The 12,962-nt window shown below is 36.3% G+C and overlaps 1 protein-coding gene across 5 annotated transcripts in view; it reads left to right on the forward strand.

The window, feature by feature from the left end:
• The first annotated feature begins 400 nt into the window (after positions 1-400).
• Positions 401-12,962, forward strand: part of sv (paired box protein shaven) — an 87,906-nt gene continuing 75,344 nt past the window's right edge. For all 5 annotated transcript variants that reach the window (XM_089088761.1, XM_089088760.1, XM_089088764.1 and 2 more), the window contains exons 1-2: positions 401-598; positions 10,322-10,462. In XM_089088761.1, the coding sequence (XP_088944887.1) occupies positions 10,363-10,462 (100 nt within the window). In that variant the 5' untranslated portion in view covers positions 401-598; positions 10,322-10,362. The remainder of the gene's footprint in view (positions 599-10,321; positions 10,463-12,962) is intronic.

Genomic DNA, 12,962 nt, shown 5'->3' on the forward strand with positions numbered 1-12,962 from the left:
TATCGTCCCTAAAGAATATCGACTGTGAAATATTTGCGGCGTTCCATTTTCCCAAGCAGAAAATATCTTTAACGCAATCATAAGCATATAAAGAAGTGCGACGATTCACATGATCAAGGTAGCATAGAAAGCAAATACAAATCTTTCTACACATGTCTTTGTTTTTGCACAAAACCACCGAATTGAAGCTTTTCATTCTTGACTGGCAACGCTTAGTAGCTGATGCCTTAGAAAATTTGGCTATAATTGTAACTTCAAGTCATAGGTACGTGAAGTGGTAGCGACCCGCCTTATGACCAATAAGATTTGAATAGTTGTCTCAGTTAAGCCACAGTTGGCTTCTGCAGTGGGTAATTGCATAGCGGGTGGTACAGAAGTTGATTGTTCCAATGGTAGAAGAACTGCCGCTGGGCTGCTGCATGTCAGGTGGAAGTAGAAGAAGGTGGAATCAGCAGTGAAGCACAACCAGTTACATGGTTGACTTTATGCTGGATGGTTGCGCATAGCCATTCTTTGGAACGATTAATTTGATTTCAAATTCTTGTGATAGCTCTTGACCAGTGATTCATCCTTGGATAACTTTTAGCAGTAAAAATTGGTTTGTAGATGAATTTGATGTTTATCAACTATCCCTGTTGTACAATCTGGTATCGTTACCGTACAAACACTCTCCATAAGGAAACACGGTAAAATTCTGGAAAGTACTTTTAAATGCTTACTTATACACCCATCCCGCCCTAATGGACAAATATAAAACCAAATTATATATACTCAACGAATTTTCAGTAGGCCGACTCTTTTCTCCGTATCAATTTAACGGGAAATAAGCAATGTCGACGGCAACAAGCAGCGGGAAGAAAAAAATCTGTCTATGGAAAATTTGTTGAGCATGAATAATTTGGGCTGTATATTTGTCCATTGGGGGGAGCTTTAAGTAGTACGCATTTAAAATGATACATATACGTATTTTAGAACGTTTGAAGAAGTTCCAAGAATTTTATAGTGTTTTCTTCTGGAGAATGGGAGTTCTGAACCGATACCTAGAATCTGCACCTTTTAAAGGGCATCATTTTTAGCTAATTTTGCAAATTCTTTAAGGACGAAAGAGTCATTATCTGAATCCTTAAACAATATAAAATAACCTAATTTTAGATAAATTTACATGACATACTAACAACTTTTGGGACTATTGAACGTTTAAATTGAAAGATGGCTTATGGGGTTATCTCTAAATATACCGTAAAAAAGTAAAGATGCTTCATACCCTTAGGACCAGGCGCATCAATTGGGGCCGTAATTTTTTTGTCTTTCCTGTACTTAGAAAAATACCTTTTTTGGTATTTTAATTGAAAAATGTCTCATTTTCGAAAAAAAACAAAACTGCCCCCCCCCCAGATTTTGAAAAATATATTCTCCCTTTATTTTCGTGAATTGACGTCCCAGGTTGGAACAGCTTAAACGACAGCTGATTATTTCAAAGTATCTTTCCTTCAAATTTATTGATACAATATAACATTTGGAATTCAGTCATTTTGTCCTAGTGGCAAGAGCGGATCCAGGATTTTTGTTCGGTGGGGGGGGGGGTTACTAATTTTAGACTCGGTCAAAAATTTCGGGGGGTGTTCAAACCGGGTAGCCTACCCCCCCCCCCCCTGGATACAGCCTTGCCCAGTGGCTTTCGATAAACTTGAGTTTATTTTTTCGGAGAACTAAAAATACTGTGATGATAGCCACCTAGACTCTTAAAGTATCTTTTTTTCTACTGTTTAGCAGCGCTCACGTGAAAAAAGTGTAGGTAGAAAGCCCACCAATTGGCGGTGCTGAAAACTGAATGGAATATACACTTTAAAAATTATGAATAAACAATGTGGGACCCAAATTCTGTAATCCTTGGCTATTTTAAATTTGGGTGTTTTTAAGTTTTCATTACCTTTAGCTTAATATAAGCTGATATACGTTCTGGCGTTGAAACTAGGTTTGCTGTTAGTTAGTGTAGAAATTTAAGACGAACAAGCTAATGAAGGTATCAGGACTGTCTCATCAGCCTCGGTGCAAGTTGTATCAAGTCAGGTGCTAGATGATCAGACAGGGTTCATTTCTCCTGGATTGCTGGGGCGTACACGAGCAAGAGGGCACTAAAAAAACTGCAGGCTAAAGTATTTCTCAAATAGACTAATTCACTAGATGGTCATAAAAAAAATAGCAGGTAAAAAGACTGCTTCTCTTAGAAAGAAACAAAAATATTTCTTCGTTCTCATAATTGGTCTCAAAGAGCACGTTAAGACATGTATAGCCCCCTCTTCCCACAAGAACATAATTCTTTTGTGACCCCCCCCTCCCCACAAAATTCTTTTGATACCCACTCCCCTCGAAAAAATTCCGGATACGGTATTGTTTCAGTATATCTTCAATTCCGTGATATATGAATATTCTTGTTGGCTTTCAACTGGAGTTCAAAACCGTAAAATTTTCATTAATCTGCGAATGACCGGGGGCGGATACGGAATTAATTTTTGGGAGGGAGCCAGTAAAATTTGGCTCCCCGTTCGTATTTGTCCCCCTCAAACGCTCTAAATAGAGGAAATTTTGACCTACTGGGGGAGGGCACATCCAACTATAACCACCCCCTGAATCCACCTCTGCACAGGACTTTTTGTTCTCTTTAATAGGTAATCATCAAGTCCCGAAAGATTTTATTAGCCTAATCTTGGAATTGTAGAAAAAGCCGATTTTCTGGTAAAACCCTGTTTCCAAAGCACATATCCAGAACAAATAGAGCTTTAATAGTAAGATTTGGACTACCAACGCAAGAAGTTATACAAAGTTTGTAAAGCTTAGTGTGACTCGAACATCATACATCTTTTAGTCTATAAGAATTCTAAGTGGTATTCTTATGATGCTGTGGCAGATGCAGGACTTTGTTCGGAGGAGGGAGATTATAAAAAACTCATTTTTACTTGATAATTTGAATAAAAGTGCCCAAAAATTGGGGAAATTTTAGAATTGGGGTGTGGGGGAGATGAACCCGGACCCCGTGGCTCCCTTGCCTACTTCTCTGGAGTGTGGCAACTCCAGAGAAAGTTCCTCTACTTTCTTTTATCTGAGCATTAGACAGGGTTTACTCATACTTATCGTAAAAAGGGTTATTTCGAAACAGAGGCATTATGAATCCTATTGAATGAATGAATGAATTTTATTAATAACCTGTCTTACAATAAACAGAAAAAGACAGAGCACAAACTAGAAAAGAAAGGAAAAGCAGAAACTGGCAAGAAAAACAAATACAAACAGAAAGAACTACATAATAACACAACTATTTGAGAAGGTGGGCCCATTCGTGATCCAGAAGCTCTAGTTTTTTCACGTAATTCTGAATTACATCCTCCACGGCACTCAGAGGCTCAACAATTCCATATTTCGCAACAATACGGCGGTTTCTAACAAAAGGTGGCACTTAAAGAAGATATCGGGCATACTTGAAAAATCCCGACCTTATGTCTTTCTTGTTTCGTGCACTCAGGAGCTTCCAAAAAAGAGACGGGTACAAGACATGAGACAAAGCTACTGCATTATAAAGACGAGCCAAATATTTACGACTTAAATTGCGACGGCTAGTGACAACACCCGCAAAGGCAATGCGCACTTCTTTAGAAAGGTGTTCAATAAGCAAAGACTGGGTCTCTCGAAGATTACGATCAATCGGGAGGACAAGGTACGTAATGTGACTAGATGGTGTTACGGTAATTCCACCAAGCCTGACTGTAGCATTATCTTCAGGGCAATTAAAAAACAAAACACCAGACTTTTCTACATTAAACTGCAAACCAACATCAGCATAACATTTTGCAAGACGCGAGAAGTTATTTTCTAATGAAGAAAGCAACCGAGACCAGATTTAAAAGATCATCTGCAAAACCCAGAAGTGACAAGTCAATATGCTTGCAAATATAACTCGGAGAGATAACCTGTTGTGCATCATTAACACTGTTATTATACAGAGTAGGAGACGTTATAGCCCCTTGCTTAATTCCTCTATGTACGGATATCTCCCTACTAAGCTCACCATCTTGCAAACGAACACGAAGCTTGAGGTTCCTATACATATCACGCAGTGACCTTACAATAGAAGAACGCACGCCTCACTTACACAGCTCAGCCAAAATCTGGGCATGAATCCCAGAGTCAAAAGCTCTCCTGACATCATACTGACCTAAGATCAAAGTTTCTCGCGAGAGATGAGCATCAAGTAATATGTTAGCAAGAAGATAAAGTACATGGGTGCACCCAAGGCCTTTTCGAAAACCAAACTGGTGTGAAGGCATCTCACACTTATCATAAATCTCATCAAACAAAACAATCTCGAATAGTTAACAAAATACTGAACATATCGTTACTGGCCGATACGAAGAAGGATGTTCAAATTATTCAGAATGACAGAATCCGGAATTAAAACAGTGACTTCCTAAGCTTTATAAGAGTTAATTATAAATATTCATGCGTTAATTACTACTATAGTCTCTTTTAAAAAACATAAACCCTCCTAATACAATGTTTGGCTATGAAAATGATTGCTAGGTTAGAATATATTTTCTATATATACAAAATAGCTATCAAAGACCAGGTACAGGCGATGGGGGTCTTCCAGTCTTTTATATTCTCCCCTCCTATTATTGCAATTTTTTAGTGTTCTTTTTAGAGTTTTTTTTTTGTAATATCTATTAGTTTGCTTATTTTGGTTTCTTTTTTTAACTTAAATAAACTAAATTGAGTCCTGTGGAGATAACTGGAGGTTTGGTTTCAATTCATAGAAATTTAGGGGGTGGGACAAAGTGTACTCTTCAAAAATAGGGGGGGGGCAATTTTGTTTGTTTTTCTTTTTTTAAGGGAAATACCAAAAGATGAATTTCTCAATAAAAATACGAAAAAAAGTTCCTCAAATATAAGGGGGTAGGGGGAGGGGGAGGGGACAAATTTCCACACACCAACCGACGCTCGTGCCTGTGAGGCATCATAGTAATCGTCTTTTTTTCTACACTAGAGACTGGAATAAGTGGAAACGTAATAGAATTTGGGATTGAGTTAGTCAATACTTCAATTTTGAAATTTTAGAATAAATACAAATTTAAAACATAGATTCAATTATTATTAATTTTGATTTCTCGTTTTCAACTCTTGTCTGTTAAGCTATCAATCGAATTCAAATTATTAAATTTAAAAGTATCCGTAACTTATTTTCAAGCGACTTCATTATTACTTCGCTAGTGTTTCTTAGTTCGCATTTTCAAAACCATTTTTTACATTTTATTCCTTTTGGGCAAAAAAGGATTTTGTCTCAAATTCTTTTCTTTCTTGAATCAAATAAAAGACAAAGTCTTTACAGGATTACTTAGCCTTTTACTAAGCCCATCTGCTTGACCTTATGCTAATATGACCAGATTTAGCCAATGCTACAAGTGTGTAATATATAACCAGGGGAGTAGCTCCAGCATTTCTATTGAGGGAGGGGGGGCAAGAGGGTTATATATCCGGATAGTCAAGGGGTGTGGGCTATATAATAGTCATTTTCTCCATATTATTAGGGGAGAAACTACCCCCCCCCCGAAACGACGCCCCTGTATATAACCAATGCCTTTAGAAACGAAGATACATGGCCCTGGAGTTTCTTAAAGTATACAAGCATCATTATAGTAAGAGGATGCAGACTAGTAGGACTAAACTGTTTAGATATTCTGAGTTTAGGCGATATAATTAGCAATGTAAATAAGCTAATACTGATTTTGAAAGCGCTTCCAATGGTACTTATGCCTAGGGGCCCAAGAATGGGTGCCCCTCCCCCACCTGAAATGCTGATATTATTGTTCGTTCTGTAATTTATCATATTTTCCGTATGACTCTCCTATTTTTTATATCTCCAAAATTTTGGGGACCCTTGAAAACAAAAATATTAAAAAAAATTGCCGCCAATGCAATAACTCACGTATTTTATTTTACAGCTTTCATTACGAATTATTATTTACAATTATGTCAATGGGACACTAGGATACTAGACGAGGTCAAACATGTGTTATCATTTCATATGCTCTTTTTCGTATAAATCAGATCCACAAATTGTTTTTTTAGCTTTTCTTGGATATAATAATCACTTTATTACTACTATTAATTTTAATAGAAGAGGCGGCTTCTGTATTAGAATAGCTTATTGTGGATCTATCTCAGGTGTAATTGATGTCGGATAAAAAGTAAAAAGAGCGAAACTGTATGATGTACCTGTTTTTCAGTCGATGAAGACCAAAGACTTCCTTGCGCACTTGTTCCTCAAACCCTGGGGTAGATTTGGGTAGCGTCAGGTGCTTGATGTCCAGACAATATGTCTCTCTCGTACAGTTTTGATAGGACTTGATGGATTTACTGGGATGATTTTTCAAAATGGCTCTTGACTGTCAAATTGGTTAATGGCATATGTTGTCATAAGCTTCAATACCTTTCTTTATTCACAAAACAATTTTGTTTGTTCCTGAAATGAGTGCCGTCATTTGGAAAGGAGCTACTGGCTTGAACCCACCCCCCACTGAGGCTAAAAATATGCCAAAAAAGATTAATTGGGCTATAATTGGTTTTTCACACTATTCAACCCCCCCCTTACCCCCTCTGCTTGATATTTTGAAATATATTGAACTAGATACTTGTCTCAGTTAGGGGTTAATCAATCTTAAACAATCCTGCAGTCACACTTAGTCTTGACATAATGTGAAAGTGTTCTTTTTCTGTTAACTGCTCATTTAGACTTTGTTATGACATAAGTTATGTTTCTCATTTAGGCTTTGTTATGACATAAGTTAGGCTTTATATCTTCTTTCATGACTGTGTTGGCTACTTTTCTTATTATTTGCTTCATTTCCTTTTTGCTACTTTTTTGGCTCATTTTTCCTTTCTTCAGAGAATTTTAGTCTTTTTTTGTATAGAAGTATGGTATCAGACAAAGCCTGTTAATAGACGTATGACAATACTACCTGTTTAGTCACAAAAACTCAATTTGAAAATGATATGAATTTCAGGAATTATTCAGGAAATATTTCTACAGTATTTCCCATAGCTTCTTCTACTTCCATATAAATCGTATTTTTAGTTTTTTTTTTCTATTTATCCTACCCTCAGAATAAATTTTGGAACAACCTGTGTACATCACGAACTTCCTCTTAATTGAGAAACCTAATTAAAAGCATTCAAGGTTAGTTTAATCGTTTCTTTAGATGTTTTATGTATAAAGAACACAGACATGAATAAAAGTTAGGCTAGGAACAATGCTATCTTTTTCGTTAACTGGCCATGTTAGTTCTGTAGCACCAGTTGAAGGGCCACCTGTGGGTCTCGGGGGCTATCTTTCGCTCGGTTTCATATGGCATTTCATTATTATCCAGTAATTTCTATTCCTTGCTGTAGTGTTGTTGCTGTACTGACAAATCCACCCTCTCCCTTTTATCCCTGAATTGCTTCTCTGCAAATACTTGTGCAATTCACTTCGTCACCACTATCAGACTTCTTACTTATCTTGGTAAGCTTGCTTTGCTCAAAGACTCGTCTTCGTTTCGTGGTTGCCAAATAGTGGGTTCCTTGTCTATCAGTTAGAATAAGCCAGGTATAGAGCCAAGTCCATATCTAGGGAGGAGGTTCCGAGTTTGACCCCTGAAATTTTTATCCAACTCCTAAAAACGTGGAAAACACATATAAAAAATTTTTTGAGGCCTTTTCTTAGTTTTTCAGCAAAGTCCTCCCCCCCCTTGCCCGAACCAAAATCCTGGATACACCCTTGTATAGGGGCATAATCTAAAACTTGGTGTAGTAAATGTCTTGCTATTAGTCTACAATCTTTACATTTTTTTAACGCCCCGTTCAGAAGCTTTATTTCTGTTTTAGAGCGGGGGGGGATACGTCACTTACCATCCTGGCAGGAAACATAACTCTAGGAAACATCATTTTCATTTCTTATTTTAAGAAATCTAGGGAAGATAAGATAATGTTTTAATAGATCAATTTAATGTTAGCTGACACTAGTGACTTGTACAGACTACTCTAATAAAATAATCTTCATTTGGACCTTTACAAAATAAAGGACACATATGATACTCCCACGTTCATCGTGTTGATACAATTTAGGGTTTATTTTCCTGACTTTAATTAGCTTCTGACCGAAGGTGTTGTACTGGATCATCCTGTGTGATCTATCTGCCACATGGCATTAATGGTTGCAAATAGAAGTTGACTTCCTATCCTTTGTTTGGTGGACTTGACTCTAAACCAGTTAACTGGTGCTTACACTATATATGTTACTATATATACTGTTACTATATATGTTACTATGCATGTTACTATATATACGATATATGTTATATGTTACTAATATATCAGTTAGCAGTTAACTTATACTGTTCTTTGAAAAGAGAATTTTGTTGGGAGAGCATTGACTTAATAAAACAGCTCGAATCAAGAAAATAATAACCATCGATAACTATTTAGAAACAATTTGAAAGACGTATTTTTAAAAAAATTTGAATTTCTTATGTCTTACTCACATAAATGCACGACGAAAAAATACCCAATGTTCCAAAAATTATTTCTACAAAGAATCGGTAGCAAATGATTGATAAATAGAGCCACGTAGTATTTATTGCAAGTTAATCGCATAGAAAAGGTGTTGACTTAACAAAACAAAGCAAAAGTAAAAAAATATATAATAATAACACTAAGAGTTAGCTTAAACATATAAAAGAAATTTATCATCTATAAATGCAGAGTTTCTCTATAAATTAGATAAACGAATTTTTTGTTGTTGTTAATAATGTATTGGAGGAGCTTTGCACTGTCTGTTGTAAGTGCTCATGAATAGTGCTTGGCCTTATCTGTGTTTTTTGATATCTTATATTATTATATTTATTATTACTATCATATTTTATTTGTTACATATCGATATACGTTATTATTACCACTTTTGGTATTTAACATGTTGAACAGATGCAGGCATTTATTTTGTGGCAACCATTTTTGGTTTCTGAGTAACCGTGTTACGAACTTTCTGCCAATTTATGGGCCTGTGTTAGAACTAGAGGCTCCCCAATTATGACGTCCACAGTCATTATAACTTTGGAGGGTATCAAACATTCCGTGCATTGACGCATTGACAGAAGACACTTTTTTGTAAGGGGTCTATAAAATGTCTTGAACTTGTCAAAGGTGCATGCTTCTTGAGTGCTCAGGGATCAGAATCACCCCAGAAATGCTGAGTCCTTGCGATGGAAAGATTGAGAAGCTCCTGTTGGATCTAAAACATTTACTATTGTCTCATTTAGATGGGGTTAAAGCTAACATGACAAAACTCGGCTGCCCCCCCCTCATCATAGAAATTCAAACTCTAAGGTCCCGAATATGTCTTTGCAGAGAATGTGATGGTACTTGAATCCACTGATACAGCTTAGGCAAGCAGCCTAAACACATCCTGCATAATTTTCTGGAGCTCTTTGCAGTGTTTGATTCTTTGCCATCATTCCTGTGAGCCCGATAGTGTTTGAAAATCTTAGATAAGGGGTCTGAGATGGATGAATACCTCTCTGAAGGGACGTTGATTGTATACTCCCCAAATGGTGTGACCACCATTATTTCATTTGAAATAACCATTATCTGTGAGTAGCAGGGCAACTTCACTGGGAAACACAACCGCACATGTTACTGGCTCATTGAAGTCATGTAGACTGCATAACTATGGAGGAGGTAATTCTGTCTAGTGGCCAAGTCAAACTTGAGTTTCTTTGCACCATCTATGCAAAGGAAATTTCCTTTTCAATGTGGATATCTACCATCCGATATTTTACACGATGTATCGTTATACAAATATCAAATGCCCAAACACTATGCATAGCTATACATCGAACATGTCTCCAGCCTACAGTGCTTTTGGCTCTGTGTCTGATTTTCTGTTCTAGGCTTTCGCTTGTTTCGAGACATCTGATACATACGAAGCAATGCATTCAGCTTGTTGTTTTTAGTAGACCAAGATTATAAAATACTAACTTGATCAGAGGTCTATTTTCTCCATTATGTGCTTGTGTTATTTTATTTCTTTTGTTTTCTCAAATGGTTTGCACAACAAGAATAATACAAATGATAGGAACTATAACAAATATATTCAACAAGAATTACGATCTAAGCAATGATTAGGATCATTTGTTGTATGCGGCCACATTGACCCTCATCTGGATGAATAAGAACAAATCCACCTTAGCGAAAATTACAACATGTTCCTTGATGTACATTCTTCTTTCTGTTTCAGATCATAATACTATTATCTCTTGGGATCCAATCGTTTCCCCTATGATCAGCATGGAAGTTACTGTGCCCCATCTTTCGGGACAAATGGCCATGACTCATTCTGGAATGCATCAGCTGGGAACAGAGGAACAGAAGAAAAAACGTGAGTATTTCTATCCTTTAAATAGTCGACCGTTTTCACCTTTGAATATCTCCGTCCTTGTGAGACTCCTTGCCTGTTTCATGTTAGATATGACAAAAACAATGATTCTATGAAAAGTAATAAGATATTTTGAACATAAAACAAATAATTGATTCAAGTTTTGTGTTCTAGATTCCTCAATATGTGAAGGTTGATAATAAAAAACATGAATAGCTGGAAACCTTATAAGACAATGAACTTACGTCGAGACAATTCATTAACCTATTGTTTTCTTTTTCTTCAAGCTAATTGTCCGTCCTAGAATATTTGGTTTGTATATGCCCTTCAGACACAGCAAAGTTGCATCCTAATTTTGGAAATAGCAATATTGTCATAAATATATACCTAAAGCGCAAGGAAGTGAGGTAATAAAAATATCAACGTTTTTTTTACTTATGCGACATTTGATCCAAAATAATGACAATCAGTTGAATGTAATAAAACAATAAACTTATAACTATTAGTATCAAGTCAAGTAAACAGAATTGTTTTTGGAAGAGGGAGTTTCTCGGTGAGGCGGAGGCATTATTTTGAAACAAACGCCCACAATAGGCAAACTATATGTAAAATAAAGTAGTTCTGCGGAGACATCCAGATTTATGGGGGTTCGGGTTGGGGGTTAATATTTCTAATTCTTCATATATACTTTGTCCTTAGTAATACAAATGGTAATAATCAGAGAAAATATTCTTTTGATATCTGTGTTGATGCTCGTAAGATATAACTACTAATAAGCAACAAAAATTCTTAACGTCTCAAAATGAATAAATATATTGATATACGCTAATAACGCTAAAAAAGCGCAAATTACCGCAACCGAGAGTATACCCATACATAGAAGATCAGAACGTTCCTTCGTCACAGTGCTAATGAAAAAAAAGGCTAACTTTGGTGCATCTGGCAGCTAGCGGATTTGACAGAGATAAAACAGTAAAACTCTCAGTTCTGTTCTGCAAGTTACCTTGTGTCTGGGATGCCAAATGGACACTTTTAGTGGCATTTGGACACTTTTTCACTCTGAGGGACACGGGGACACTTTTGGGTCAAAAAGACAGCTTTTTGAACAAAAGGACACTTTTTGGACACTTTTCCAAATCAAAAACCAAATGTCTTTGTTTTCTTCTTTTTTTATATAAATAAGACTGCTTTTAATTTTTACTTTACTTTTAAGCTTTGGTAACGTCTTGGGGATTTTTCTTATAGATGTTTTTGCGCACAGATTTTTCGGCACTTTCTTCACAGGTTTGAAAATTCATAGTGGCAACCCTGTATATCGGTTAATTTTCTAGAGGGACACCAAAAGTTTCCCTTTTTGGCCGATTTGGACACTTTTGTCCCTAAAAGTTTTGGCAACGCTGCCTTGTGTAGAAGGTATATAGCATTGTGCGAACAAAATATTCGCAACTCTGCTGTAGCGATTTAATATTACGCCCGAGGGCTACCTCCTTCCCTTTCAATTAAACGCTATATGGCAGTAAAAAAACGAAATACAATTAATCCCTGCTCAGTGTCATTTCGGTACTGTGCTAAAATCCGGGACACACGAAAGAAAGACCGCATCGAAATCTCAAAGCCGCCATTGATAAACAGGTTTCCGCTGCATAGTGAGATATTACTCACTCCGTGACAAACATTTAAACTTCAGTTTTTTGGAGTTTAGGGGGACTAAAAGGTAGCTAAGTTAGGTTAGATTAGATTATGTATTTAATATATGCTATGCTTTACCCCTACCCCCCTTAATGTGCAAATATATAGCCCAAATTTGTCCATAAACTATTATATTTTCATCCTATTTTGTTTAATTTTCTTTGCATTAACCAAACTTCACTTCTCGCATGTGTCCTGGATTTTAGAAAAATACCGTCATTTCTCATCAGAAATATTAAATTCTTTTGATACCTTGTTAAACTAACGTCTCGAATTATTCTAATACCTTTTATGACTTCGTCAAACATACTTCAATTATTTATCTCTTATTCTAAACCCATACATTGGTGGTCTAATTTGGTAACTGGTGTGTATTTTAGGGTAAATTAGTTTAGTGAATGGTGATGAAAAACTGCACAGTCATTGCAGTGATATTTAGTGATTGTTATCAGTTACTTTGAACATTTAGCCATGTCTCAAAGTATCTTAAGTCTCTGACAATTGAATTTTCTCACGATAAAATATCACGTATTTGAATCATGTTCAGGTGAGAGGCCTCTTTAAAGTTGATCTCATCAACAGCGAAAATGCATTGAATAATGGATGGATTTTTGGTTTTTCAAAGGACATCTAATTTTAGTTTTCATCTGCTAAGTTAAAATTAGCGATTGAGTTTGGCAATTTCACCAAACACAGTTTGCGGAAAGCCGGGTGCTTAAACTTGAGCATTGTTCAAACATCACGTCCCTAAACTAAAAGTTATGGAGCACGAACGTTGTGTCACCAAATATAAAGCCCACCCAAGAGTTTATGA

The sequence above is a fragment of the Artemia sp. Qi Xiang Cuo genome, chromosome 5, assembly GCF_049724085.1.
Source record: "Artemia sp. Qi Xiang Cuo chromosome 5, ASM4972408v1, whole genome shotgun sequence".
Taxonomy (NCBI): Eukaryota; Metazoa; Arthropoda; class Branchiopoda; order Anostraca; family Artemiidae; genus Artemia; species Artemia sp. Qi Xiang Cuo.